Raw genomic sequence first — 25078 nt, forward strand, 5'->3', positions numbered from 1 at the left:
AATTTTGTAGCACGAAGCGTCGTTTCGTAACCAAAACATCAGGTTTTGTACACATCAATGCGTCGTTTCGTACACAACGTCGGCAGATTCCTCAGTACACAGTTTCTTCAGCACAGCTTGGGTAGCACACAGCTTGGGTAGCACACAGCATTGGTTAGCACACAGCATCGTTTAGCACACAGCATTGGTTAGCACACAGCATCGGTTAGCATACAGCATCGGGTATGGCGCTCACAGCTTCTCTTCCTCCTCCAGGCAGCATGCTTCTCCCTTGTGTTTGAAACTGAACAAATACCTGCGTTCACAGTTCATCCTCGTCGCCAATGTGGTGTTTGTGTGTTACTGAGGAAGTCTTGGTTGTAGGGTTGATGTAAAGTCATGACTTGGTTACTGACTTTAATACTTAATATGATTACATGACTAGTAGCTACCAAGCTTGGCGGGCATCCTGTACGCTCTATTGTTTACCTTCTCTCTCTCTGGCGTCTCAGCCGCCGCACATAGAAAACGGATGGTACCATTTTCTGTGAACATGACACTACCCATCAACATTGGTGTTCCCCAGGGCAGCATACTTGGCCCTCTCCTCTTTCTCATCTACATTAATGACCTTCCAAATGCCTCCCAACACCTCAAACCAATTCTATTTGCTGACGACACAACCTTCATTTACTCCAGTCCTGATCCCCTTGCTCTAAATGCCACAGTAAATACTGAGCTAAATAAAGTCCATCTGTGGCTAACTGCCAACAAACTCACCCTTAACATTGACAAAACCTTTTATATTCTGTGTGGCAATAAATCCTCTAATCAAATAAATCTCAAAATAAACAATACCCAAATTTGTAACAAATTAGATGGCAAATTCCTTGGCATTCTCATTGACCACAAGCTTAATTTCCAGGGACACATTCTAAACATATCAAAAAAAGTTTCAAAAACTGTGGGCATTCTTTCTAAGATCAGATATTATGTACCACGCCCTGCCCTGGTGACTCTCTATTACTCCCTTATCTATCCATATCTCAACTATGGTATTTGTGCTTGGGGCTCTACTACCCAAAATCACTTACGTCCTCTAATTAAAAACACAAAGCTGCTATTAGGACAATATCCAATTCTGGCCCCAGACATCACTCGGTACCCCTACTTAAATCTCTGAATATGTTAGACATTAAGTCACTGCACATTCTCTCATGTGTATTATACATATATAAAACGCTAAACTATAATGCCAATCCTGATCTCAAAAGCTTCATAGAAGGTTGTATCAGAACCCATGAGCATCACACCAGAAATAAATACAGTTTTGATATTCCTAGAGTACGACTTAATCAAACTAGAAATGCTCTACAAATCAAGGGGCCCAGAATGTGGAATGACCTTCCCAACCATGTTAAAGACTGTACCTCTCTCAACCAGTTTAAGTTAAAAGCGAAGCTATACCTAATAAACTCCCTGTAACCTACCTTACCCTTCTATTGTCAACCAATGTCTGTTTTTTTCTTTAAAGAGCGCTGTTTGTCGACATAATTGTATTTGTGCTGCTTTTTCATCTATGTTTTCATTTCTTGTTTTCATTCTACTCATTATGCTCAATTAGTATTAAGCTTGTCATTTAAGTTTATCATGCCCGAAACGCTTTGCGTAATAGTGGCTTTAGGCATTGTATGTACTAGCTATACCTAAGTAAACAATCCTTGTAAATATTTATTGTATGTATGTACCTTACCTAAATAAAATTGTATTGTATTGTATTGTATTGTATTTGGTCATATAAACAGGCGGCCTCCCAGGCCGCTGGTTTATCCAGACGTGTTGTCTGCCCGGTGTAGCCCGGATGTCACAGCGGCCTCCTAGGCCGCTGGTCGCGAAGTTCCAGCTGACGTGTCTTTTTTCACTCCTTTTCGTTATTGTATTTGGTCGTATTTACCTCGGCTCAAAGTGTTAATCCCGTTTCTCTAACGAGTTATAGTCCAGCTTTATTTTGAGCATACTTTGTTTCGCAATTTATAATTATTTATAATTAATTATAGTTATAATTGTTTTATAATTTTATTATTTACACCATTTATTTACGATTATTCATATAATATAATTTATTACATTGTTAGGCTTTTCCAACGACGTCGTCCCAGGCGGTGTTGTTCCTGCAGAGGATGGGCCAGCTGGTGGCTCGGCCGTAGCTGTTGCAGCGGGCGCCCTCACAGACTCAGCTAGTTTCAGCAGACGATGTTCAGCTGCTACCGCCCCAGTTCCATCGTAGGCTTCCCGGCAGCCGATGCTTCAGTCATGAACCTCCAGCTGAAGCGTTCCACCCGACGTTGCGCCCATCAATTTATCACTCTTTTCAGTTTTGTACTTCTTGCTTTCCCAGCTTCATGAATTGTTCCTGTAACGGTTCTATTGTTACGTAAAGTATGCTGACAAATAAACACAGACACTAAGATACTATATATATATTTGGTCGAATATACAGAAGTACACAGGTGATACTTTGGTGTGAGTTGAGCGCACTGAGCGTCGGTACAGTATCTCGCAAGTGTCTGCTCTAGACCACACTTGAAAGTAGACTCTGTTTAATGTTTGCTATTCTGCTGCTTATATGCTCGGGCAACTTCTCACCGTGTTGCCCGGGCAACGCCTCACCTCATTCATCTCCAAAGGTTGACAGGAATATTAACAATGCATTTGGAGCGAGTATATTATTGGGATAATCTACTCGCTACAGAACTCCCCCTCCCAGGGGATGAAAGGAAAAATACTTGACCAAGGAACTTAGCTGGTCGGTGAATTGTACGCCCTGCTCGCGTTACATAACCATCAAAGTTAACTTCCTCCTCTTCGCTGATGTCATCTAACTGGGGTCGTAGGGTGGGAGGTCGCACAGGATCGTCCGTCGTCGTAGGATCAGGTTGTGGTGCGGCTGGTAACTGGGGTTGTAGGGTGGGAGGTCGTACAGGATCGTCCGTTGTCGTAGGTGGCGGGGCTGCTGGTAACTGTGGTCGAAAAGTGAACTGCGTAGTCGGCGGATGTGTCTCTGGATTTAGCAGTGTCGCGGACGTTGAGACGAAGCCTGGAGCAGAGCAGAGAGCTGAGTGAGGCCGGAGTCGTGGAGCTCTATGTGGGAGAGCGTGGCGGCTCGATTGAGAATTGTGAGTGTCTGAACTCGGGGAGCGAGAGCGTGGCGGCTCGATGCGGTCGTAGTCTGCTGTCTGCTCTGTGTCGAAGCTGTAGCGTCTTGGGTTGATTAGGACTGTACACGCCGAGTACTACATTGTTGACTGTGGAAATTATAGTCTGGTACCAAAAGATGTAGGCAGTGTGTGGACAAGCTCGGTGTAGCAGGAAGAAGAATGTGCATAATTGTAGCGTCCTTGGGTCGCTGGTGGAGCATTTAGATCCGGGGCGGATGGGCTCGGGCACCAGGACATTAGGAGGTAATGTAGGCACGTAGTTAGGACAACGAGGTAATCACTGCTAGAGCTGAATTGTCCTGGAGGCGACGAAGAGTCGGAAACGCAAGCTGTAAGTCCTGTACTGCGCAAAGTGCTTGAGTCGGCAGAGTATCAGAATGCAGTGAACGTGTAGATGAATCTGACGAAAGAGCAGCTTTCGTGGCCGCCCCTGTAGAACAAGCAGTGCCCTGGTAGCGACGGAGAGTCGGCAGGACAGGCTGTAGATCACACATTATGTAGTTACTGATGAAGCTGCCAGATGAGTGAGTAGTGATCGTGGAGCAGCAAGCCGTAGTAGATGAAAATGCAGAGACGATCGCGATGAAAATCATAGCTGTGGCAAGGGTGTTGGCAACGTTCCATGACAGGTGGCTGCGGTCCACAGCAAGCAGCAGCAGTGGAGGTCCAGTGAGAGTCCATGTTGTAGTCCATCGTGGCTGGGTATCGTCGAAACTCTCTGGGGTCACCAATGTAACGGTTCTATTGTTACGTAAAGTATGCTGACAAATAAACACAGACACTAAGATACTATATATATATATTTGGTCGAATATACAGAAGTACACAGGTGATACTTTGGTGTGAGTTGAGTGCACTGAGCGTCGGTACAGTATCTCGCAAGTGTCTGCTCTAGACCACACTTGAAAGTAGACTCTGTTTAATGTTTGCTATTCTGCTGCTTATATGCTCGGGCAACTTCTCACCGTGTTGCCCGGGCAACGCCTCACCTCATTCATCTCCAAAGGTTGACAGGAATATTAACAATGCATTTGGAGCGAGTATATTATTGGGATAATCTACTCGCTACATTCCCGTTATTTTCTAGGACAGTTATATTCCAGTCTTTAGCCTAAATTGTCTTGCAGCTGGCCCTCTACTTATCACTAAGGTCTTCCCTGGTGGCCAGTTGCCGCTATTTTCCTCCCTTTATCAGATGTTGATGCTCCAGCTGTCGATGTCCAGCTGCAGGTGCCCAGCTCCGATGTTCCAGCCGCTGATGGCAGGATTTTGCAGTTCAACATTCGGCAACGGTCGTTAAGTTAATCCATTATTTTGCACAATTTTGACTATTGGTGTTTGTGTTATACACGCTACGTTAATGTGGGTTTAAGGTCCAGGTACTACCCACGTGCATAATTCTTTAACTTATAAAACCCGTGCTTATTGTATTTGAGTTATTTTTTTTATTTTTATTTTTATTTATGCATATACAAGAATGTACATAAGGAATGTGAGGATACAAATATGGTAATTACAGTCTTGTAAAGCCACTAGCACGCGCAGCGTTTCGGGCAGGTCCTTAATCTAAGAAAATTTTAAGGAGGTAAATACTTGCAAAATTTATAGACAAAAAAATGATAACAGATTACATGAAATGAAAAAAAAAAGATGAGAGAAAATTGTAGGTACAGTATATTAAAACACATAGGTAGCTAAGATTGATTGCAATGACAGCTTAAAATGGTAGTTGACAACAAATTGGTAGGCACAATACAGCAGAAACAATATAAGATTGATTGCAATGACAGCTTGAATGGTAGTTGACAAAAATTGGTAGTCACAATACAGCATATGGCTAGCACATAAAAGAAGACAGCAATGAACACAATGATAAGGTTGTTTGATATTACATAAAAATTAGGAGATTGGGTAACACTAGGTACAGAGCAAATTTAAAGCTCAGTGTAGGAAACTAAGAAGATGAAGTTAGGTACTTTTTGGTTAACCAAAAGCCAGCTAGGTTGTGCTAGTGGCCGTGTCACAGGCCTCTTGCTTCAGTTTCCCTGGCTTCGCATTTTCCACTAGCCTACTCACTTTATTCCCGCTCAGGGTGCTTTGTCTTGTTGCATGTGTCTTTTACTGTGTTTACAGTATAATATAATAATAATAATAATAATTTTATTTAGGTAAGGTACATACATAAAGAGATTTTACAAAGTTTGTTGGCTTTATAGATAGAGCTAGTACATACAATGCCTAAAGCCACTATTACGCAAAGCGTTTCGGGCAGTATGTTTGTTTAACTTTTGCTTTGCCTTAAGTTATTAAGTAAAGTCAGTTAGGATGTGCTAGTCGCGGTGTTACGGGCCCTTGTCTCCTGCTTTAAGTTTCTGGCCCTGCATTTATGTTTAGTTTCCTCTGTAAATTATTACTGTTATTACGGGTAGCCTTGCGGCATATTTGTTGTTTCTCCTGGTTACGTTAGGTGGTTTATCATTTACGGCCTAAATTTACCCTATCACAGTTTAATTCATTTGATGCCCTCCCAACACCAGCTGCAGGTTTTACTTCCCGGTGGAATTTTATGCTTGTTCGCTCGACTTTGTTTAAGTTGTTAGGTAAGGCCAGTTAGGCTGAGCGAGTGGCTACTCGCCGTCTCGGTTATCTCTACCTTAAGCTTTGACGCCCTGGCGTCGTGCGGTATGCCGTTTTGGTGATTTATAATTTATATTATTTGTGAACAATTTTAAAATATATCTTATGAATGCTAGACTTTCAGTTATGAGTTGTATTACTTCTGCAATTTATAGCATTGCTTTCGCCTCATGCCTAAAAATTTGTTATTGTTGGACTCGCAATTATGATTCGTATTTATCACGGCAAATTTTTCCCGCAATTTACACTTTGCTTAAGTTTCACGTTCAATTTGTTATATTAAGGGACTTTCAATTAGGATTTGTATTAATCTATTGCTTTGCCTCTGCGCCATTAAGTTAATTTCAGCTAGGGTACACTAGTTGCAGTGCATTCGGGTTGGGTCCCCCCCCCCATTTTTTCCTCCGGTTATTTCGTCCTATTACACTCGTTTCCCTCATTATATATTCTAAATATTGTGCATTATATTTGACCACCCATTCTTCATCGTTTCGGCAGTACATTAAGATACGTTTGGAATGCTACAGAGAAGTTTAGCATGGCCTCGCGCACGGTGTCATGCAAAAACGGGCCATTCGGCCTTCCATACGGCAAGCATAAGCCAGTCAGTTAGCATGATGTCGGCCAGCATGTTGTTGGTCAGCAGTCAGCCAGCATGTTGTTGGCCATACGGTCGCTAACGTTCTTTGGCCATCCGGCCTTCTGGGCTAATTTACTCTTCTTGTTCCTTCGCCATTGTTGTTTCTTACTACGTAATAGTATTCTATTTAATTTAACCTCATCTAACATTAGGTTAGGGGCCCTTACCTCCAACTGCTATTCCTTTCCCCTGTGCTCTGCCCGCTTGGCGCACAACGTCGGCTTCTTATGTTCCCTTTTTCGCAGCCACGACAAGCCGGCACCCCCCCCCCTCCCCACCTTCCTCACCCTACTGCGGCGAGGAAGAGAACGCGAGCCGGATATTCCTCTTATCACCGTTACAACGCACGCAGCGGCGCCGGGATGCAACCGCCCAGGGCCTACGTTAATACTATTATCTTCCCTTATTTGCTGGGCTATATAGTAGTATTAATATTATTCCGTATCGTTACTGTCATTCCAGTATTATTTTATTAAGAATATAAATTGTTATTATGGTTTGGCGTTGCTTTCTTAATTTCTTCCATTCTGCGGCACTTGCCGTCATCGGTTATTTACGATATTATATTGTATTCTTACATTGTACGATTATTTACGACATTGTATTCTTAATATTATCCTTATTACAGTTACAGGATGCCAGTTCCCTGCCGTCGATTTCACTTTGCTCCTGTTCTAAAAGATGTCAATCCTGCCAAACTTGTCTGTCAATCCTGCCAAACTTGTCTGCTTTGACAATCCTGTCAAAAGTTTGGCAATCCTGCCAAACTTGTCAAAAATTTTTGAAAAACTAATCTATAAGCAGCTTTACTCATATCTAGCCAAACTCAATATACTTAGCCCTTGCCAATATGGCTTCAGACCCAAAAAAAGCACTAACGATGCACTTATTAGTATGCTTAACTCGATTCATACAGCTCTTGATAAAAATGAGTTCCCTGTTGGGTTATTTGTGGACCTGCGTAAAGCTTTTGATACTGTCAACCACCAAAACCTTCTTCTTAAATTACATCATTATGGAGTCAGAGGACACTCCCTACAATACCTCAAATCCTACCTTACTGACAGGCTCCAATATGTTTCTGTGAATAATACAATTTCTCCCACCCTACTCATCAACATTGGTGTTCCTCAGGGCAGCATACTTGGCCCTCTCCTCTTTCTCATCTACATTAATGACCTTCCAAATGCCTCCCAACACCTCAAACCAATTCTATTTGCTGACGACACATCCTTCATTTACTCCAGTCCTGACCCCCTTGCTCTAAATGCCACAGTAAATAAAGAGCTAAATAAAGTCCATCTTTGGCTAACTGCCAACAAACTCACCCTTAACATTGACAAAACTTTCTATATTCTGTTTGGCAATAAATCCTCTAATCAAATAAATCTCAAAATAAACAATCCCCAAATTTGTAACAAATTAGATGGCAAATTCCTTGGCATTCTCATTGACCACAAGCTGAATTTCCAGGGACACATTCTAAATATATCAAAAAAAGTTTCAAAAACTGTGGGCATTCTTTCTAAGATCAGATATTATGTACCACGCCCTGCCCTGGTGACTCTCTATTACTCCCTTATCTATCCATATCTCAACTATGGTATTTGTGCTTGGGGCTCTACTACCCAAAATCACTTACGTCCTCTAATTACTCAACACAAAGCTGCTATTAGGACAATATCCAACTCTGGCCCCAGACATCACTCGGTACCCCTACTCAAATCTCTGAATATGTTAGACATTAAGTCACTGCACATTCTCTCATGTGTGTTATACATATATAAAACGCTAAACTATAATGCCAATCCTGATCTCAAAAGCTTCATAGAAGTTTGTAACAGAACCCATGAGCACCACACCAGAAATAAATACAGTTTTGATATTCCTAGAGTACGACTTAATCAAACTAGAAATGCTCTACAAATCAAGGGGCCCAGAATGTGGAATGACCTTCCCAACCATGTTAAAGACTGTACCTCTCTCAATCAGTTTAAGTTAAAAACGGAGCTATACCTAATAAATTCCCTGTAACCTACCTTACCCTTCTATTGTCAACCAATGTCTGTTTTTTTTTTAAAGAGCGCTGTTTGTCGACATAATTGTATTTGTTCTGCTTTTTCATCTATGTTTTCATTTCTTATTTTCATTCTACTCATTATGCTCAATTAGTATTAAGCTTGTCATTTAAGTTTATCATGCCCGAAACGCTTTGCGTAATAGTGGCTTTAGGCATTGTATGTACTAGCTCTACCTATAAGTCAACCAATCTTTGTAAAAATTTATTGTATGTATGTACCTTACCTAAATAAACATTTTATTTTATTTTTTATTTTATTTTATGTAGCCGAAGTTCACGGCGTACTAGCTGCGGCTTGCAGACGCTCATTGACAACACAAGACTACACTCAGCGGCCACTTAAGGCAGACTCCTTGGCTTCTATTCCGCCCTATCACCCGTCTGGAGGCAGAGATGGGATGGAAACCAAGAGTAATGTTCCCCGCTCACATTCTACATCCGCTTAGGACACAAGCATGTTATAGATTTGGTTAAGAATTGGTTCTTATTCCATTTTATTGTTTATGTATATATTGCTTTGTTGTATATACCCGTTCTTGGTATATGTATTGTTTATATTATCAAGATTTATAGTGTTTCGTATTATCCCTGTTTATAGTTGCTTTGTGCTTCCTTGCTGTTCTCCTACTGGCTTTCTCCCACCTTTGCTCATAGCAAAGGTACTTCCCCCTTCCGTTTGCTGGAAGATTCTTGGAATTGTTAGCCCCCTTCATTGCTACAGTATAGTTATTCGGAAAACTCTTATTCATCCAGGATTGTTAATTATGGAATCTCTTAATTCCTGCTGCTGGGCCCCCTCCCCCCGTTTTTTCGTCTCCGTATTGATTCAGCTAGGGTTTACCTCTCGTCTGTGCTCTTGCCTGTCACGATAACACTGCATGCCGCTTCTGCCCACCCTTACTGCCTTATATCTTTCAGCCAGGGGGAGGTGATCTACGCGACAAAAAATCGACGCACGCTCCGACTGGACTTTGAAAATTTGTTGTATGTATGTACCGTACCTAAATAAACATTTATTTATTTATTTATTATTATTTATAATCTGTTTATTTTCTCTTGTTCTAGATATATGGTCTTTGTTTATCTTTCTATGTTTGTTAGTATAGATTACACTTTCATGAAGGAAAACAAGTAAAACAATATTTTTTCTGTGTGTAGGATTAAATAAAAAGGACATCCTTATGGCTCACTATTCATATCACTCATGATGAATTACTTAGATCAACGTCTTAGGTTAATAGTTTAGATTGGAGGACTCGGCGTCGCGAGCGGACACCGTCCCAGTCCCAGTAGCAGCCTTCCAGTAGCCGCTCTCCCTCGCCTGGCGGGAAGCCTTCACGTCCATGCAGGACCCGCAGGTTGTCGAATATAACCATATCACCTGTTGGATATTACAACAGACTAAACTTTACTTCGAATCACCATAACCTGTCTTCACACTTAATGCATATGAGTTTAGACACTATGGAATCCAGCATTCTAACTGAAGTGTTTTAATGGAAATAAGCTTCTAAATTTGGTTGCTGCTTCAGACTTTTGTTGACCGTCTTCATGAAGGTAGGTGGGTTGGTTTACATTTTACTCCTTATTGTTAAGAAGCAAAAATACTTCAGTTTATACATGCGTCAAATTGTAAAATAGTAAGGAGATAATTGATGGGCAGTGTGTGAGAGTAAACAGGTAAAAGATAATTCATCGTGTGCATTATTATTGTGTTCTTCTGTTTGTGAGAGAGGCAGGGAAGATTTGACTGAGTGAGAAGGAATGCAACTTGTTCTACTTTTGTCAGGTAGAGGCCACACCAGGGTGTTGTATAAAATTCCATCCACCATATCAGTCTTCTATATAAATAAAAACGGAAATGTTCGTTTGTTCGAAATCGCTAATCTCCGAAAGTTCTTCATCGATTGCTTTGAAATTTTCACATAACGTTCCATTCGCATCAGAGCGGGTTTTTATATATATACTATATAGATGTCATGTCTGTGACAGGGAAAAAAACATGCTTTTTTGAAAAACTGGTTTTCATGGTAGGAAAATCTTCGAAACCTCTTTACCGATTGCTTTGGGATTCCGTCCTCTGCCTCTGGGGGGCGTGGACGTCGGGCTCTGGCTGCCAGTAGCTGTTTGTCGCTGACTGGTGGTGGTTGCTCGTTGGTGTGGGGCGCCAGCTGACTGGGGCGGAGGTCAGCAATATGGCGGCGGCTGGTGGTGGCCGCATCCGCCGTGTGAATACTGCTCGGCTGGAGTTCTCTGCGCCGGTGGATTGGGAACTTGTGGCGGCTGCGCTTTTGGATGTCCTGAAGGTGGATATTAAGGATCTCCTCGGTCTCGAGAAATTTTCTTCCACTCGCGTGGCGGTGACGTTTGCCACATCACCTGGATACGAGCAGTTTGTGGGGTGTTGGAACGAGCGGACGACTCCCCTTCCTCATTCGGCTGTGTCTGTGACTGTCTCTGATCCGTGGGGTCCACTGACCTTTGTGAGCGTGCACGGGGTACCTGTTACGTTTCCTGAGGTGGAGCTTTCTTCTGTGTTTGCGAGGTATGGTACGGTGTTGCGTCATCGGTACAACTTGTTTAGTGCCGGGCGGCTGCGGGGCCTCCGTCTGGGTACTCGCACGCTGCATATGCGCCTCAAGGAGTCCATCCCCTCTAAGGTTATGTGCTGTGGTCTCCCGCTCCGAGTTTTCTATCCAGGGCAGGCCCGCACGTGCTTCCGGTGTGGGGAGGAGAGCCATGACGCTGCCCAGTGTGAGGTTCCTCGAATGGAGACTGCTTCTGTATTCAGTGTGGGGGATTTTCCCCCCCTCCGTGAGAATGGTGCATCCCTGGCCGGTCCTCGGCATGGGGGTGTGACTGGTGGGGCACCTGTGACTGTTGTGCCTGATGGTGCACCTGCGACTGCTGTGCCTGGTGGTGCACCTGCGACTGCTGTGCCTGGTGGTGCACCTGCGACTGCTGTGCCTGGTGGTGCACCTGCGACTGCTGTGCCTGGTGGTGCACCTGCGACTGCTGTGCCTGGTGGTGCACCTGCGACTGTTGTGCCTGGTGGTGCACCTGCGACTGTTGTGCCTGGTGGTGCACCTGCGACTGCTGTGCCTGGTGGTGCACCTGCGACTGTTGTGCCTGGTGGTGCACCTGCGACTGCTGTGCCTGGTGGTGCACCTGCGACTGCTGTGCCTGGTGGTGCACCTGCGACTGCTGTGCCTGGTGGTGCACCTGCGACTGCTGTGCCTGGTGGTGCACCTGCGACTGCTGTGCCTGGTGGTGCACCTGCGACTGCTGTGCCTGGTGGTGCACCTGCGACTGTTGTGCCTGGTGGTGCACCTGCGACTGTTGTGCCTGGTGGTGCACCTGCGACTGTTGTGCCTGGTGGTGCACCTGCGACTGTTGTGCCTGGTGGTGCACCTGCGACTGTTGTGCCTGGTGGTGCACCTGCGACTGTTGTGCCTGGTGGTGCACCTGCGACTGCTGTGCCTGGTGGTGCACCTGCGACTGTTGTGCCTGCTGGTTCGTCTGTGCCTGTGGTGTCTCCTGTGCCGGCTGTGGTGGAGGACGTGGCTGCTCCTGATTCCCGTTTTCTACTTCCGGTGGATGTGGAGGTGCATCCTGTTCCTGGTGCTTCGTTGATGGATGGGCGTGGTGTTGGGAGTGTCGTCTTGGTGCCTCCCGTTGTGGGCGGTGCGTTCGCTGAAGGTGATGGAAGCGTCGTCGTTGGTGCCGGCGTTCCTGTTGCGTGCATTGCGAGTCCGCTTTCTGCTCCCCCTGAGGGTGCGTGCCATGAGGGGGCGTTGACCTCCCTTGCTCCTCGCCAGAAGCGCGTTGCAGGGGCGCGCTCACGCAGTAGAGAGCCCCCTGGCAAACGGATTGAGGCTTCGCGGAGTTGTGCCTTGGGTGGTGCCCCTCCTCCTCCTCCTAATTCTCCTGTGTCTGATATGGATTCCGGAAGTGATGCAGTGCCGGATGGCAGCAAGATTTCCTCGTCGATGGTGGACGTCGGTGATACCTGGTCAGTGGCAGCGGGGTCTCGGCGTGCTTCGCTGGGTGATGCCGGCACTGTCCGCTTCCTGCGGGATCAGCGGCCCGGCATTATGGTGGATTCCCCGACGGTGGGGCGGCGGCAGTTTGAGCCTCAGGATGATGACGGCGCCTCTGCAGTGGGTGGCTCTGTGCCCTATGGTGATCCTGGAGGGGCTGGGGGTCATTAATGGGTTCAATGGCGCCTGCTATTGTTTGTGCGTCTTTGAATGTTCTTGGTCTGAATGCTTTGGTGGTCCAATTGGGCCTTGTGGATGTGCTTCGGGAGCAGCGGGTGGATGTGGCTCTGATCCAAGAGCACAATGTTCGGGATGTGTCTCTGTTGCAGGGGTTGTGTGCTGAGTATCATGTTGTGTTGAACCCTTTGGGGGAACGCTGATGTTGTTTTCGCGGAGGGCATCTATTTCCGTGCTTCACACGGAAATGGATGAAGAAGGGCGGGTCTTGTTTGTTCGGGCTGAGTATTTGGGGGTTGTGATTCCGTTATTGACGGTGTACGCCCCTTCTGGGGTGGCGCATCGTCAGGACCGGGAGCTGTTTTTTCGGGAGGGGCTTTTGCCATACCTGCGGCATGATACGTGGGATTTGATCTTTGGGGGGGATTTTAATTGTGTTACGTGTGTGAGGGATTGCTCTAGTGCTCACCCTCGGAATGTTTCGGCCGCTTTAATTGAGGTTTTGCGTGCGTGCGGGTTTCGCGATGCGGCTGTTTTGTGTGGCGGCTCGTTGGAGTATACCTTCGCTGCGCGTGGGGCGAGTTCTAGGTTGGATAGGTTCTATGTTTCTGGTGGGAAGTGTTCGGTTTTTTATTTTCGCACGGTCCCGGTGGCTTTCTCGGATCATTGTTTGGTGGTTGTCCGGGTTGGTGTCCGGAGTCAGGTGGGGGTGGGGCCTGGGTGGGGAAACTAAATTGTCGGTTATTGCGTTGTCCACGTATTTGTGCGCAGTTTCGGGCCTGGTGGGTTGACATCGTTGCCCGGAAGGCTGATTTCTCCTCTTTGTTCGTTTGGTGGGAGTGGTGTAAGGTGGAGTGTCGGAGGTTTTTTGGGATTGTTGCTAAGCGGGAGGCTGCCGGGAGGTTTGGTCTGCTGCGGTTACTTCAGGCGCGTTTGTCTTCTTTATATGTGCAGTTGAATGCTGGGGTTGACTGCTTTAGTGAGATTGCTGAGTGTAAGGAGCATATTTGTGATTTGCGTGCGGTGTTGGCTGACGGTGTTCGCGTGCGTGCTCGTGTAGCTGAGCGGGTGGATGGGGAGAGGCTCTCTCCCTTTCTTTTAGGGAGGGAGAAGGCTGCTCGGGGTTCCGTTCTTCTCAAGGGCCTTCGGCGGCCTGATGGGTCTGTGATTTCTAGCACGGAGGGTGTTCTGCTTACCGCGCGGCAGGAGTTGGAGGCACTCTATGGGGAAGTGCGTGGGGATAGTGTGCTCGCGGGATCCTTTTTGGACAGGTGCTTCCCTGGTTTGTCGCGCTCGGAGTGTGACCGGTTGGTGCAGGATGTTTCCATGGTGGAGCTCCTGGAGGTGGTTCGGTCGTTTTGTTCTGGGAGAGTGCCGGGTGCGGATGGCCTGCCCATTGAGTTCTACCTTACCTTTTGGGATGTGTTGGGGGAGGTGCTTTTGGAAGTGGTGCGGGCGTGTTTGCGTTTGGGTGCTCTGCCTGATTCCTTTTGTGACGGGATCGTGCGGCTGCTCCCAAAGCCGGGCGATTTGCAGTTGTTTTCCAATTGGAGGCCTATTACGCTCTTAAATGTTGATTATAAAATTCTTTCTAAGGTTTTAGCGCGTCGTTGTCGGGGTGTAGTTGCGTCGGTGGTCTCTATGGAGCAATTTTGTGGTGTGCCTGGCCGTGCCCTGATGCATTGCAATGCCTTACTTCGTGACGTGCTTCTCTATGCGTCCGAGTATCGGCTTTCGGCGGCTATGATCAGCTTGGACTGGTCAAAGGCCTTCGATCGGGTGTCTTTAGAGTTGGTTTTTAGTGCTATGGAGAGGCTTGGTTTTCCGGTGGTGTTTGTGGGGTGGGTCCGTTTGTTGTATGTCCGGAGTCACAGTCGCGTTTGTGTGAATGGGTTTTTTAGTTCATTTTTTCCTATTTGCCGTTCCGTTCGTCAGGGGTGTCCCATGTCCATGCTTTTGTATGTGATTTTTCAGGAACCTCTTTTCCGGGCAGTGAAAGCGTGTTCCTTGATTGTGCCTCCTTGTCTGCCGTCCGGTCTCCGGCTACCCGTTTGCGGGTATGCTGACGACACCGTTCTGTTTGTAGCTTCGGAGGGTTCTGTTGGAGCTGTCCAGGACGTTCTCCTGCGGTTTGAGTCCGCTACGGGGGCCGTTCTTAATCGGGCGAAGTCGGGGTTGATGGGGATCGGTGAGTGGGCCTCCCGCCTGGTGTGGGATAGGTCGTGGTTTCCGGTGGTATCCTCGATTCGGGTTCTTGGGGTTACTTGGTTTGCCTCCTATGACCACTCCTTGGAGTGGAATTGGGGTGCTGTCTTTCGGTCGGTTGGTGTTGCGGTTGGCCTTTTGTCGCGTCGTCCTTTGACGATTTATCAGAGGGGACTGCTTGTTGCGTGTAAGGTCTTGTCGCGTGTCTGGTTTGTGGCTCGTTGTTTCCCGTTGGATCGGCGGAAAGCCTTGAGTTTGGAGAGTGTGGTGTACAGATATGTATGGTGTGGGCGTTATCAACCGGTGCGCCGTTCGACGTTGGTGTTAGGGGTGAGAGAGGGAGGTGTTGGCATTCCTGACGTCTTCACGAAGGCCAAGGCCCTCTTCTGGGTCTCGTTGCGTCAGGGGCTGGTTCTCGGTGGGGGGTTGAATACGCTGGGTGCTTTTTTTCTGCTCGCTTCGCTTCAGTTTTTTGGTTGATTTGGGGGTTTGTCAGGAGGTGGCCTTGTTTACCCCCCCCCCCCTGTTTATTCTTGGGCCGTGGGGATTCTTCGGGAGCTCTGCCGCCATCCTGGGTTTCTGTCCTTCTCGTGCAAGGCTGTGTATGGGGTGTTGTTGCCCCGGGTGCGGCCTCGAGTGGAGGGCTTATTCCCGTGTTGGGATTGGGGTGGTATCTGGTCGTGTTCGGGGGCACGGTTCTTGGTGCCTCAGCAGCGTAAATTGCTGTTTCGGGTTCTGCATTTGTCGCTGGCGACAAATGAGCAGTTGTGTATGCTCGGCTTGCGTGATTCTGGGGTGTGTGTTCATTGTGGTTTAAGTGAATCGCAGGTGCATGTATTTTATTTTTGTGTCCGGTTACAGGGGTTGGTGGACTGGTTTCGGGATGTCCTGGAGGTGTTTTGTGGTCCGGGTTGTCGGGGTGATGTTTTGCAGTTTTTGTTTTTGTATTTTCCGGTTTATTCGCAGCGGGTGCGTAATACATTATGTGTTTTGGTTGCTGATTATGTGTTTTGTGTGTGGGTTGGGAGGCGGGAGGGTTTTGGGGTTGCCCGAATTTTAGGATTTTTGCGGGGGCGCATGCGGTTTACCTGGTGGTGGTTGCAGCGCGCTTATCCGGAGGAGTTTGGTCGGTGGTTCACAGATGCCTATGTTCGTGGGGTTGCCTTTGGGTTGGTAGGTGCCTTGGTGGGACGGTGATGTTCTCGTCTTGAGTGGGGTTGGGGTGTCGATGTGGGTTTAGAGGGGTTGAGGGGTTGAGGGGTTTGCTTTGCTATGCGCTCCCTTTCCGCTTCTTTGAGTGTCCTTGGCGGGGGATGCGTGTGATTGTTTGTCTCCCCCCTTGAGATGCTGCTGCTCCTGTGTGAGTGTGGTGTGTTTCCGTACCTCCGGGTGCCGGTTGTGTCCGTATGCGTGTGGGTGTGTGGTTTTGAGGGGGGTTTTGGCTCCTGCGTGGGCCTGGTTTTCTACTGTACTGTTTTCTACTGTTCTTTTTGTGGCCGTGTTTCGCTTTGGCCTGTGACCCATTATTTTGCGTGCTTGGGTGCTGTGTGGTGTGCCGTGGTGGTGTGGGTGGTATGGGTGTGTTTGTCTTGTTGTTTAGGGTGTGTTTAGTGTGTGTGTACATAATTTCTTCTCATTTAGTGTATGTCTTTTCCTGGGTAGCGCATGTATGGTCCTATGCTCCTTTGTTCTTCTGTGTGTGTCGTAGGCGTGGTTTTGTGCACGTGATTTTCCATCTACGTCTGTGTATGTTTTATGTTATTGGTTCCAGGTGTGTTTAACTGTTATTTATGTACTTTATTGTTTTCTTTATTTTTCATGTAATTTTCTTCGCCATGTTCTGTGTTGCTATGTAGATATGAACTGTTTAGCCTATTGTTTCCATGTACTGTTTTAGCACTTATTTCCCTGTACTGTTTAGCTCATTGCTTCAATGCGTTTTTATTTTGTTCAGCGCTTGTGTTTGTTTTGCGGTTACTGTTTTTGTTTAGTGTACAGACTGTTTATTCCTGTGTACTGTTCCTTCATTGGTTTAATTGATGTGTACAGATTTTCGTTGTTTTGTGTGTTCTTGTATTTGTGTAATTTATAAAAAAAAAAAAAAAAAAAAAAAAAAATCGCATCAGAGCGGGTTTTTATATATATACTATATAGATGTCATGTCTGTGACAGGGAAAAAAACATGCTTTTTTGAAAAAACTGTTTTTCATGGTAGGAAAATCTTCGAAACCTCTTTACCGATTGCTTTGAAATTTTGACACTACGTTGCACTCGAATAGGCGCATGTTTTAATATACCTACTATACACATGCCCGACCTGAAACATGAGAAAACATGCTTTTTTTGAAAAACAGCGCCCTCTGTTGGACGTAAGAGCAACGCACGCTGTAATCTCCGAAAGTTTTTCACCGATTGCTTTAAATTTTTGACACAACGTTCCATTCGAATACGCGCGTTTTTATATATCTACTATATAGATGCCACACCTGTGACAGTTAAAAACATACTTTTCTTAGAAAAACAGCGCCATCTGTTGCATGTAAGAGCAACATTCGCTATACAACATACGTTACAATTCCATTTCAGTGTTTCCGATAGCATTGCTAAATTGAATTTTCATAGATTTCGATTGATTTTCATTTTGATTTAGTTATTTTGTGTGACGTTGCAACCCGTTCTCGCAAATTTAATAAGTCAATATTGACTTATTAAATATGTGCATAGGTGACATACTTAACATAATAGATACCCTTAAAAAGATTCATAGAAAACACCGACCTTACCTAACCTTGTTAGTATCTTAAGATAAGCATCTTATTGCTTCGTAATTACAATTATTACCTAACCTATAATAGGTATAGGTTAAGTAATAATTGTAATTACGAAGCAATAAGATGCTTATCTTAAGATACTAACAAGGTTAGGTAAGGTCGGTGTTTTCTATGAATCTTTTTAGGGGTATCTATTATGTTTAGTATATCACCTATTAACTACGTGCATAAGTCAATATTGACTTTACGAATTTGCGAGAACGGGTTGGACATTGTCTTGGAATTGAGCTGTGGGTTTTACCATACCATTCATTTTGTGAGTATAGTATATTTTTTATTTTTTCGTTGTTTTTCACTACTTTTTTTAACTGTTCTTCTTATTTTAAAGTGATTGGAACATGAGAACATTTGATGTTCCCAATTTTCTGATGGGAACATCATATCATTTGGGAATGCATCCGACGAGGGAGTGGGGAATGGTGATGATGACTAGGGGACAGAGTGGGGGATGGTGGGGAAGACGAGGGGACAAGGGAGGGGGTAATTGTTGGGAGGACGAGGGGACGGGGGAGTTGGAGATTGTGGGGACGAGGGGACAGGGGAATGAGAACATTAGGGAGGACAAGGGAAAAGGCGAATGGGGGATGGTAGAGAGGAAGAGGGGGCGAATGGTAGTGAGGACGAGGAGACGGGGGAGTGGGAGATGGTGGAGAGGACGAGGGGATGGTGGAGTGGTGAATGGTGGGGAAGGACGAGGGGATGGTGGAGTGGTGGATGGAGGGTAGGACTGGAGGACAGGGGAAGGCTGCTGTGGCTCAGCAACGCACATGCGCTGCTGAGCCACAGGAAACCTTTAATGCCTAGAGACCTGAAAGTTGTAGTATTAAAAGCTATGACAACTTTTATAATAATAGGTATTTGTATGGTCAGCACAGTAACCGGACCCAGGCAATATGATGTAGTCATTCTCGTCCGGGGCAGTTCCCATGACGTTAAAGACGCAACACCTATATGCAGAGTATTACGCTCCACAACGAACCATAATGCAGCACTTCAGTAGATGGCCTATTCACAGGGTGGAAGGGGCCGCCATCCATCAAACAAAATCAACAGAAATAAATCGGCCAGCCTGCATATGTGAGGCTCCACTATTTTCAAGGTCACAGGTCGGCGCACAAAATTTGAAGTTGGTGGCACATACATAAATATCTGGAGTCTGCACAGCACTCTCAACAAAACTTGACATACACAGGCAACAAACCGTAGTACTTGAGAGCTGGTGGAGAGATGTGCAATAAGTATGTTGATCATGAAGGCGTTCCTGGCACCATATCCTCATTCCCTGACCGGGCGAAGTGCTAGACCTAATAGCTATAGTTGGTGCCACAGCAGTGCCCACTGCACAAACGGCTCCTTTGTTTATCCACACAATTTTTGTAATTAAAGTTTCTAACTCTCAATCGTCAAAGCACTACTACAAATCAACTAATGTAGAAGTGGGAGAGATAAGGCATGACTCAAAGATCTACACTAAACTGAGGCTGCATTGTCTTATGGTCACTAGCGTCTTCGATCGAAGAACATGCCAATCACGGCTCAGTGGTAGTATGACACAAGAGCTATTTTAGTGTACCTGATTCACTTGTTTAGGCCCAATAGGCCAGTGAGGAGGGGAGGCCTCCCCTCGCAGGCCCGCAACAAGACTACAAATATCACTTCTAATTTACCAGTGCAGGTGATAACCAAGTTTCAGACACAGATGGTGTGTATGTGTGTCCCAGATTGGCTAATAGGCTTCGTAACTGCAGTAAGTCCAATTACACCACCTACAACGAGTGCAAAAGCAGGGGAGGACTCCACAAACGTCCATCCCTTAAGTTGCCTATGCAGGAACTGTGACACATATTAAGCCAAGTATATCACGTCCTAGCGTTTCCGCGCCCAAGAATCCGGTCCCGCAACGACGCGCATATATGTGTTTATGGAGAGAACGATATAAGAAGAGTATCTCCACACATGTGTAACCCGCAGCAAAATTAGACTGTAGTGAACTGATCCATTTCATCTTTGTAATCTTGAGCAATCCGTCAACATGTCGCTTAGTAAACTGTTGGTAGGAATCTAAGATACAATTCCCGGTGTTTTGACTAAAATTCCTGGTGAATTAACGAAACATTACGAACTATTGTGACTCGGTTAAATTTCCATCCACCGTGCTGGCCTACCCCGTGTGTCTAGCCAGTGGGTTTCTCATCTTGGATACCATCACTTCACCAATGGTGGGTACACGCCTCCTCTAACTACACCCTGGCTGTGAGACCACGTGCGCTTGCCTCGTCCGCCACCTTTGGACTATTGTTTTAGATTTAGCTACCCAGAACGAAGTGTCCATGTAGCACGGGCTATGGTGAGCCCGTAAGGGGACACCATCTTTAGGCAAGCGTCTCCGGTCTTATGACCCAGCGGCCACGTCTCCCGCTCGCCACCCCAGCGTCCTGAGCTATGCTTCTCCATCTCACCTCACTAGTGTCCTGCACAAGGGATATACCACTTGTGGTCTGTGAGGCTTGATCTTTTATCAACGGCAGAGGTCTACTGTGTGTGAGAGATTGTATGAATGTAAGCCGGTTTATCAAAGTGAGTACTCCTTAATTAATTAATGTATCATTATCAAGAAGTGAATATTCCTTGCAGACAATATTCCCTGCTGAATATTCCTTGAAGAAATATTCAGCAATATTTCTTGTGTTGAATTCAAGTCAGCCTCACGGCCTGTTGTTTTTCAGTAGCCCGCAACGGGAGAGTAACACAGACCGAGGAAGCAAGTAAAGAGTAAATGCAAGTACTGTGTATCTGTGTAATCACCGAGGCTTGGCCTGAGTGTATTTTACACCTTTACCACATTTAGTTACTACTAGCAGTACCCGCCCACGCGTTGCTATGGCTCAGCAACGCATGTGTGTTGCTGAGCCACAGCAACTTTCCCTGTCCCTCAGTCCTCACCACCATTTCCCCCTCACCCGTCTCCTCGGCCTCCAAACCATTCCCCACTCCACCGTCCCCCCGTCCCCCCGTCCTCCCCAACATTCCCCATTCAACCATCCCCTCTTCCTTCCCACTATGCCCCACTCCCCTGTCCCTTTGTCCTCCCCACCATTTTCCATTCCCCTATCCCCTCGTCTCTACCATCCCAAACTTCCCAGTCCCCTCGTCCTTCCCCACCATTACCCCTCCCCCCCCCCCCTCCCTTGTCCCCCCATCCTCCCCACCATCTCTCACTTCCGTCCCCTCGTCATCCCCACCATTCTCCACTCCCTCGTCCGATGCATTCTCAAATGGTCTGATGTTCCCATCAGAAAATTGGGAACATCAAGTGATCTGATGTTCCCATCACTGAAATATAAGAAAAACAGTTAAAAAATGAAATGAAAATATGAAAAAATAAAAAATAAACTATACTCACAAAATGAACAGTATAATACACAACACAGCTCAATTCCAATGCAATTCACACAAAATAATTAAATCAAAATGAAAATAAATAAAAATATATGAAAATTCAATTTATCAATGCAGTCAGAAACATTGAAATGAAATTGTAGCATATTTAGTATAGCATGTGTGTTGCTCTTACATGCAACAGGTGGCGCTGTTTTTCAAGAAAAGTATAGTTTTACCTGTCACAGGTGTGGCATCTATACTTACAAAATGAACGATATGGTAAACAACACAGCTCAATACCAACACATTGTCACACAAAATAATTAAGTCAAAATGAAAATAAATCGAAATCTATGGAAATTAAATTTATCAATGCAATCGGAAACATTGAAATGGAATCGTAACATATTTGGTACAACCTGTGTTGCTATTACGTGCAACAGATGGCGCTGTTTTTTCAAGAAAAGCATGTTTATGCATGTCACAGATGTGGTATTAATATAGGAGATTCATCAAAACACACGCGAATTCGAAAGAAACGTTGTGTCAAAATTTCAAAGCAATTGATGAAGAACTTTCGGAAATTACAACGTGTGTTGCTCTTACGTCCAACAGATGGCGGCGTTTAAAAAAAAACATGTTTTTTCCTGTCCCTGGTGAGGCATGTATATAGTAGGTATATAAAAACATGCGTTTTTTTTAATGCAACGTTGTGTCAAAATTTCAAGGCAATCGGTAAAGAGGTTTCGAAGATTTCCCTCACTTGAAAATAAGTTTTTTTTTCAGAAAAAACATGTTTTTTTTCGGTCACAGACGTGGTATCTATATAATATGTATATAACACCCCGCTCGGATGCGAATAGAACGTTGTGTGAAAATTTCAAAGCAATCGGTGAAGAACTTTAGGAGATTAGCGATTTTGAACAAACGCACATTTCCATTTTTATTCATATAGATTGTTTTATAATAATTGTGTGTATTGTTGGTGCGGTTTTTATAGATACCGTCACTGAACTTTAATATACATCATTCCATGTATGTTTTCTTTTCTTTTCTCGTTCCAGGAGAAAACCTGATTACAAAGTAAATGGATTTACCCCAGTTATTTACCTGTGATTGCAGGTCTCTGTGATTTATTGATTTGTCATTTATTATGGTGACAGTGTTGTGTTGTGTTATTTAGCACTGGAGTTAATGCTGTGTTGTTGGTGTGCATGGCCCGGTGTAGTATTAATTGTGATTAATTAATTGAAGTGTCAATGAATTGTAATTAGTGTTACTAATTAGCATCATTAGTGACATGTAAGGTGATTAGCAACATGTTGCCTAATTCTTATTTGACAAGCGTTCTATGTCATCAGCTTAGTGTTAAAGCAATTCTTCGTGAGTTAATTAACTGTCAAGTGACACTAATTAGTATGGTCACTTGACAGTAATTAGTGCGGTCACTCACTGATTGCTACTTACCCGGTGTTTTGAATAATTAACTTTGTTATGCAGTGGTTGATTGGCCGAATGTCTGTGTTGACAGCTCTTGAATTAATGTAAATTACCCTGCATTTGATTGATGTCCAGGAGACAGTAATTAACGTAATTAGAGTTGCTAATTAACGTAATTGAGTTAAACTTGCTGTTTTGATTGAAATTTATTGGATCAATTGTCTTGTGTTTGTCATAGTACTGTAACGTAATTGATTGCCTGTCGTCCGGAGAGACGAGCTTTAATGTAATTAACTTGTTGGACAGAAGACTGCCTCTGTGGCAGGTCTGTCTGTTGTGTCTTTGTTGTTGTAATTAAATTGTTTTACCGCAGTTGGTGAGCTTGTGTCCGATTGAGCACCTGCTGCTTAGATTAGTTCAACTTGATTCAACCGCGAACGGCCAGAACCAGACGTTCGACTATACTAGCTGGAATGCTTAGTTTGACTTTTTTTTTTTTTTTTTTTTTTTTTTTTTTTTTTTATTTTTTTTTATTTTTATAAATTACACAAATTACAAGAACACACAAAACAACGCAAACCTGTACACATCAAGTACACCAATGAAGTAACAGTACACAGGAATAAACAGTCTGTACACTAAACAATAACAGTAACCTCAAAACAAACACAAGCGCTGAACAAAATGAAAACGCATTGAAGCAATGGGCTAAACAGTACAGGGAAATAAGTGCTAAAACAGTACATGGAAACAATAGGCTAAACAGTTCATATCTACATAGCAACACAGAACATGGCCAAGAAAATTACATGAAAAATAAATTAACAATAAAGTACATAAATAACATTGAAACACACCTGGAACCAATAACATAAACATACACAGACGTGGATATAGAATCACGTGCACAAAACCACGCCTACCACACACACAGAAGAACAAAGGAGCATAGGATCATACACGCGCTACCCAGGAAAATGATATACACTAAATAAGAAGAAATTATGTACACGCACACTAAACACACTCTAAACAACAAGACAAACACACTCATACCACCCACACCACCACGGCACACCACACTGCACCCAAGCACGCAAAATAAAGGGTTACAGGCCAAAGCGAAACACGGCCACAAAAGGAACAGTAGAAAACAGTACAGCAGAAAACCCAGGCCCACGCAGGAGCCAAAACCCCCCTCAAAATCACACACCCACACGCATACGGACACAACCGGCACCCGGAGGTACGGAAAACACACCACACACACACAGGAGCAGCAGCATCTCAAGGGGGGAGACACACAAACACACGCAACCCCCGCCAAGGACACCCCAAGAAGCGGAAAGGGAGCGCATAGCAAAGCAAACCCCGAAACCCCCCAACCCCTCTAAACCCCCCCCCATCAACACCCCAACCCCACCCAAGCCGAGAACATCACCTTGCCACCAAGGCACCCGCCGACCCAAAGGCAACCCCACGAACATAGGCATCTGTGAACCACCGACCAAACTCCTCCGGAAAAGCGCGCTGCAACCACCACCAGGTAAACCGCATGCGCCCCCGTAAAAATCCTAAAATTCGGGCGATCCCAAAACCCTCCCGCCTCCCAACCCACACACAAAACACATAATCAGCAACCAAAACACACAATGTATTACGCACCCGCTGCGGATAAGCCGGAAAATACAAAAACAAAAACTGCAAAACATCACCCCGACAGCCCGGACCACAAAACACCTCCAGGACATCCCGAAACCAGTCCACCAACCCCTGTAACCGGACACAAAAATAAAATACATGCACCTGCGATTCACATAAACCACAGTGAACACACGCCCCAGAATCACGCAAGCCAAGCATACACAACCGCTCATTTGTCGCCAGCGACAAATGCAGAACCCGAAACAGCAATTCACGCTGCTGAGGCGCCAAGAACCGTGCCCCCAAACACGACCAGATACCACCCCAATCCCAACACGGGAACAAGCCCTCCACTCGAGGCCGCACCCGGGGCAACAACACCCCATACACAGCCTTGCACGAGAAAGACAGAAACCCAGGATGGCGGCAGAGCTCCCGAAGAATCCCCACGGCCCAAGAATAAACAGGGGGGGTAACCAAGGCCACCTCCTGACAAACCCCCAAATCAACCAAAAAACTGAAGCGAAGCGAGCAGAAAAACACACCCAGCGTATTCAACCCCCCACCGAGAGCCAGCCCCCGACGCAACGAGACCCAGAAGAGGGCCTTGGCCTTCGTGAAAACGTCAGGAATGCCAACACCCCCCTCTCTCACCCCTAACACCAACGTCGAACGGCGCACCGGTTGATAACGCCCACACCATACATATCTATACACCACACTCTCCAAACTCAAGGCCTTCCGACGATCCAACGGGAAACATCGAGCCACAAACCAGACACGCGACAAGACCTTACACGCAACAA

General features: G+C 45.5%; 1 protein-coding gene across 1 annotated transcript in view; it reads right to left on the reverse strand.

Annotated features, from left to right (window-relative positions):
- Positions 1–9730: 9730 nt before the first annotated feature.
- LOC123768337 (gamma-butyrobetaine dioxygenase) overlaps positions 9731–25078 on the reverse strand; it is a 278683-nt gene continuing 263335 nt past the window's right edge. The window contains 1 exon segment of the mRNA XM_069306882.1: positions 9731–9935. Coding sequence (XP_069162983.1) covers positions 9784–9935 — 152 coding nt within the window. The 3' untranslated portion in view covers positions 9731–9783.

This window comes from Procambarus clarkii, chromosome 59 (genome assembly GCF_040958095.1).
Source record: "Procambarus clarkii isolate CNS0578487 chromosome 59, FALCON_Pclarkii_2.0, whole genome shotgun sequence".
In the NCBI taxonomy this organism is placed as follows: Eukaryota; Metazoa; Arthropoda; class Malacostraca; order Decapoda; family Cambaridae; genus Procambarus; species Procambarus clarkii.